This window comes from Panthera uncia, chromosome D1, assembly GCF_023721935.1.
Source record: "Panthera uncia isolate 11264 chromosome D1, Puncia_PCG_1.0, whole genome shotgun sequence".
Classification (NCBI taxonomy): Eukaryota; Metazoa; Chordata; class Mammalia; order Carnivora; family Felidae; genus Panthera; species Panthera uncia.
The window spans coordinates 50,707,424-50,713,930 of NC_064808.1; the positions used below are offsets into that span (position 1 = coordinate 50,707,424).

The window sequence follows — 6,507 nt, forward strand, 5'->3', positions numbered from 1 at the left end:
GCTATATTTGAGGTAATAAGAGTAGACATATTCTAAGAGAGAGAAAATGCTTCTCAAGAATTATGTAAAAACAGAGACATGGAAAGGAAATAGGTGACTCCATTGACTTTGGGAATTACAGGGTATTTGAGAAATGGAGGTTTCTTATTTTTCTTTTTCATGGGACAATTAAGTTAGACTTTCATGGCCACTATCCTTATCTCTCATAGCCATGTCCTACCTACACTTGTATTTCAAATTAAGATATCCAATTCACCAGGATACTAACCTAAGAGTAAAAAAAACAAACAAAAAAAACCTGATTTTTCATAACTCTTTGAGGTAGGTGTCATTAGCCTTATATTCTAGATGAGCATCTGAGCTTCAAGAGTAAAATAAACCTCAGTAAGTTATAAGACTGGTATGGAAAGAGCTAAATTTGAACAAGATCTTCTTTGATATAATCATAATCTTCCCATTACGTATTGCCACACAAGATTAATGTAATGAGCAAACTTCAGTCCATCCTTCATATAATGATAATTTGCTATCATAAGGTATGTACTCTGTCAAGCCTGGATGCATAGTAAAGAGATTGCATGAATATCATTGCTATCCCTGAATCTAGTTTTGTGTCATTTACATTTTGATATCTCTGTGCCTTGGTTTTTTTCTAGTTGATGTCAAAAAAATAATCACAGCTTGGTAATTGTGGCTTCAAAATTACATTTAGATTGCTTATAAAACTTTTAAAATATTACCATAATATAGTATTATTCAATAAATGGTATATTTTCATAGTTACAATTACTTATATTTGTTCTGTTATGAATGTAACTATGTTCCAAATTTAATTTTCATTCTCAAAACATTCTAAATTAAATTTCTATTTCTTAATTCCTTCTCCTCAAGATAGACACCTCTGGATACATAGAGCTCCTCTATTGAAATAGTTATGCCAGTTTTCAACAATTCATATGTTGCCCCCCAATTTTTTATTCTTAATGGAATTCCTGGTCTAGAAAGAGTACATGTATGGATCTCCCTCCCATTATGTATAATGTATACCATCTCTCTTTTGGGAAACCTTGGCCTTGTATACCTAATTCATCAGGAGGAGTCCTTACATCACCCAATGTATTTCTTTCTGGCCATGCTGTCTGTCATTGACCTCTTTACCTGCACCACTACTCTACCCAATGCACTCTGCATCTTCTGGTTCAATCTCAAGGATATTAACTTCAATGCTTACTTAGTCCAAATGTTCTTTGTCCATGGGTTCACAGATGTGGAGTTTGGTGTGCTCATGCTCATGGCTCTGGACCACTATGTGGCCATTTGCTACCCATCGCGATATGCTACCATACTCACTAACCCTATTATTACCAAAGCTGGGCTTGCCACTTTCCTGAGGGGTGTGTTGGTGATTATTCCTTTCCTATTCTTGGTCAAGCATTTGCCCTTCTGCCAAAGAAATATTATCTCCCATACATATTGTGGCCACATGTCAGTGGTGAAGTTGTCCTGTGCCAGTATCAAGATCAATGTCATCAATGGTCTGACAGTTGCCCTCCTGATTGGAGTGTTTGACATCTGCTGTATATCTGTGTCTTACACTATGTTCCTTCAGGCAGTGGTCAGTCTTTCACCAGCAGATGCTTGGCAGAAGGCCTTTAGCACCTGCACTGTCCGTAAATCTGCCACAATCATCACCTATGTTCCAGCATTCTTCACTTTCTTTACCCTCCATTTTGGGGTACACACCATTCCCCCTTCTCTTCACCTAATTGTGGCTAATCTTTATCTTCTTCTTCCCCCAACACTGAACCCCATTGTTTATGGGATAAAGATAAAACAGATCAGAGACAGTGTCATAAAACTCTTTCAGGGTGAGAAAGATCCAAATATTCAGGACAAATGAAATTAGTTGAAGATGAGTGAAAAACGACAAAGAAGGGACTCATGTGTGATATCATACATTAACTCATGTGTGGTATCATATATTCTCCAGGTCTATCCCAGAGTATCTTTTCTGCAATGATAGTAGGTAAATATATAGCTAATTCTGGATTTATAGCCCAGTACCTTTCCCTTATTTTTTCTCCACCAATTTTAATCAGGTAACTGATATGGGCTCATTAAAAATTTTCTCTAACGTATCCATGTAAGATATTTTCTTAAACTTTTGAGAGAGTTCTTAATTGTCTTTTCTATGTTTGTAACCCTCCTTTGGATAAGAAACAAATGACTTTTCAGGACATTTTCCAGCCTGGGCCATCTTTGAAATTAAAACTCAGTTTATTAATTAGGCTGGTAATATGCAGATAAAACTGACCATCATGGATTTTAAAAGAATGGCATTTAGTAAGCATGATATTGTAAAAAGCTTTGCAGACCAATTTACTCAAGAATAAAGAATGCTAATTCCTAGAAACATATACACTACCAAAACTGAAACAGGAAGAAATAGAAAATTTGAATAGACCCATAACCAGTAAGAAAATCGAATTAGTAATCAAAAATCTCCCAAAAAAACAGAGTCCAGAATTCCAGGGGAATTCTACCAAACATTTAAGGAAGAGTTAACACCTATTCTCTTGAAACTTTTCCAAAAAATAGAAATGGAAGGAAAACTTCCAAACTCTTTCTATGAAGCCAGCATTACTTTCATTCCAAAACCAGACAGAGACCCCACTAAAAAGGAGAACTATAGACCAATTTCCCTGATGGACATGGATGCAAAAATCCTCAACAAGATATTAGCCAACCAGACCCAACAATACATTAAAAAAATTATTCACCATGACCAAGTGGGATTTATACCTGGGTTGCAGGGCTGGTTCAATATCCGCAAAACAATTAACGTGATTCATCACATCAATAAAAGAAAGGACAAGAACCATATGATCCTCTCAATAGATGCAGAGAAGGCATTTGACAAAACACAGCTTCCTTTCTTGATAAAAACCCTCAAGAGTATAGGGATAGAAGGATCATACCTTGAGATCATAAAAGCCATGTATGAACGACCCAACGCTAATAGTATCCTCAATGGGGAAAAACTGAGAGCTTTCCCCCTAAGGTCAGGAACCAGACAGTGATGTCCACTCTCACCACTGCTATTCAACATAGTATTGGAAGTCTTAGCCTCTGCAATCAGACATCACAAAGAAATGAATGGCATCCAAATCAGCTAGGAGGAGGTCAAACTTGCACTCTTCGCAGATGACATGGTACTTTATATGGAAAACCCAAAAGATCCCACCAAAAAACTTCTAGAACTGATTCATGAATTCAGTAAAGTTGCAGTATATAAAACCAATGCACAGAAATCGGTTGCATTCCTATACACCAACAATGAAGCGACAGAAAGAGAAATCAAGGAATCGATCCCATTTCCAGTTGCACCAAAAACCATAAAATACCTAGGAATAAATCTAACCAAAGAGGTGAAAAATCTATACACTGAAAACTATAGAAAGCTTATGAAAGACACTGAAGAAGACACAAAGAAATAGAAAAAGATTCCATGATCCAGGATAGGAAGAACAAATATAGTTAAAATGTTGATACTACCCAAAGCAATCTACATATTCAATGCAATTCCTATCAAAATAACACCAGCATTCTTCACAGAGCTAGAACAAATAATCCTAAAATTTGTATGGAACCAGAAAAGACCCAGAATAGCCAAAGCAATCTTGAAAAAGAAAACCAAAGCAAGAGGTGTCACAATCCCACATCAAGATATACTACAAAGGTGTAATCATCAAGACAGTATGGTACTGGTACAAAAACAGACACTCAGATCAACGGAATAGAATAGAGAACCCAGAAATGGACCCACAAATGTATGGCCCACTAATCTTTGACAAAGCAGGAAAGAATATCCAATGGAATAAAGACAGTCTCTTCAGCAAGTGGTGCTGGGAAAACTGGACAGTGACATGCAGAAGAATGAACGTGGACCACTTTCTTACACCATACACAAAAATAAACTCACAATGGATGAAAGACCTAAAGGTAAGACAGGAAGCCATCAAAACCCTCGAGGAGAAAGCAGGCAAAAACCTCTTTGATCTTGGCTGCAGCAACTTACTCAACACGTCTCCGGAGGCAAGGGAAACAAAATCAAAAATGAACTACTGGGAGCTCATCAAATTAAAAAGCTTCTGCACAGTGAAGGAAACAATCAGCAAAACTAAAAGGCAACCCACAGAATGGGGGAAGATATTTGCAAATGACATATCAGATAAAGGGTTGGTGAGGATGCAGAGAACAAGGATCTCTTTTGCATTGTTGGTGGGAATGCAAGCTGGTGCAGCCACTCTGGAAAACAGTATGGAGGTTCCTCAAAAAACTAAAAATAGAACTACCCTATGACCCAGCAATTGCACTACTAGGCATTTATCCATGGGGTACAGGTGTTCTGTTTCGATGGGACACATGCACGCCCATATTTATAGCAGCACTATCAACAATAGCCAAAGTAGGAAAGAGCCCAAATGTCCATTGATTGATGAATGGATAAAGAAGATGTGGTATATATATACAACGGAGTATTACCCGGCAATCAAAAAGAATGAAATCTTGCCATTTGCAACTACGTGGATAGAACTAGAGGGTATTATGCTAAGTGAAATTAGTCTGTCAGAGAAAGATAAGTATCATATGAATTCACTCATACGAGGACTTTCAGATACAAAACAGGTGCACATAAGGGAAGGGAAACAAAAATAACATAAAAACAGGGAGGGGGACAAAATGTAAGAGACTCATAAATATGGAGAACATACAGAGGATTACTGGATGGGTTGTGGGAGGGGGTGGGCTAAATGGGTAAGGGGCATTAAGGAATCTACTCCTGAAATCATTGTTGCACTATATGCTAACTAATTTGGATGTAAATTTTAAAAATTAAATAAAAAAATTGAAAAAGGCCAACCATCAAGCAATATTCTCACATAAATACTCTTACCCTCAGAATAATTTGACAATCTGGGGTCAAAGGCAAACAGGTCATATGTCATAAGTTCATCAATGTTTGGTCAAATGTTTTCCCAGTGGCATTATTTCACTATTTTACAGTAAGCTATAAAGATACAGTAAACTATGAAGATGCTCACTGACATGACAGACACTACACCAAGTGTTTTCTGGTATGTAGCAAATGTCATAATAAAATTTTTAAAGAAAAAAAAAGAATAAAGAATGCTTACAATGTATAGGTTAGCCCTTCATGATAAATGCAATATATGACTCAACACACCTATGCTGTTTCTCAATATTGATTTATTTTTTCTCATTTGTTGATATCTTGTTTTTTCTCTATTGAATAAAATTACTTATTAAGAATACTATGGACACTATTAATAATGCTCACAACTACCAAGGGTGTGAAAATTTTTGGATGTAGTCTCTCCACTATAATCTCTCAATTCAGTAATATCTCTTTTCTGTCTCATTGATCATCAGTGATCTATCTCCAGTTTCTTCCACTTCATCTCTGGAACATCTAATGCAATACTTATTGTGGTGTTGTCCATGGACCCCTGAGGGCTTCAAGACCATCTTGGGGAATCTAGGAAGTCACAACAATTTTCATAGTAATGTTAAAGTATTATTTGCCCTTTTCAGTTTCATCCTATTGCCTGTAACATACAAGGAGTTTTCCAGAGTACATACGGTGTGTGATCATTATTGTAAAATAAACTATGTCAACATTTGGAAGATCTGCATCACTCAATAAATCAATATTTCCAAATGACAAATGTTTGACGTTTCAAGATGATGAATGTATAAAGATTAATTCCAGTTCTAGATACACCTTTTTTTGTATTTATTTCACTTCATGCCCAGCACAGAACCTGATGCAGGGCTCAAACGCATGACCCTAGGATCATGACCTGAGCCAGAATTGGAAGTTGGACGCTCAACAGACTGAGCCACCCAGGTGACCCTATTTCATTTTTTTTTTAGTATAGTTGACACATGAAGTTTATACATTATGCCATGCTCACTACAATCATCGCTAGCATCTGTCACCATAGAACACGATTACAGTGTCATGACTATATTACTTAAGCTGTTTGTTCTCTGTATTTATAGATCTGATTCTGCTTTCTGTTTATTCATTCACTTGTTTTCTTAATTAAGTTTTTGATTTTAATTCCAGTATAGTTAACATACAGTGTTATGTTAGTTTCAGATATACAATATTTTATACATTAAATTATACAATTAAGTTATGCAATTTTATACCTTACTCAGTGTTCATCATGATAAGTCTACTCTTTAATCCCCATCAAATATTTCACCCACCTTCCCCACCTACATCTCTGTTTATTCCTTTGTTTTTTTAGATTCTACATATGAGTGAAATAATATGGTAAATGTCTTTTCAATTGGACTTAATTCACTTAACGTAGTACCCTTTAAATCTATCCATGTTATGGTAAATGGCACAATCTCATCCATTTTTATGGCTGTGTAATATTCTATTACACACACACACATCTTCTTTACCCA

At 36.1% G+C, this 6,507-nt stretch overlaps 1 protein-coding gene across 1 annotated transcript; it reads left to right on the top strand.

Moving 5' to 3' along the window:
- The first annotated feature begins 898 nt into the window (after positions 1-898).
- LOC125913574 (olfactory receptor 52N5-like) lies at positions 899-1,902 on the top strand. The gene has a single exon (XM_049618777.1). It carries the CDS (start codon positions 935-937, stop codon positions 1,898-1,900), a length of 966 nt encoding a protein of 321 aa, XP_049474734.1. The 5' UTR covers positions 899-934; the 3' UTR covers positions 1,901-1,902.
- Positions 1,903-6,507: the final 4,605 nt, after the last annotated feature.

Excerpts from the sequence above, each read along its gene's own strand:
- LOC125913574 (XM_049618777.1), top strand. The coding sequence starts at position 935 with ATGCCAGTTTTCAACAATTCATATGTTGCCCCCCAATTTTTTATTCTT.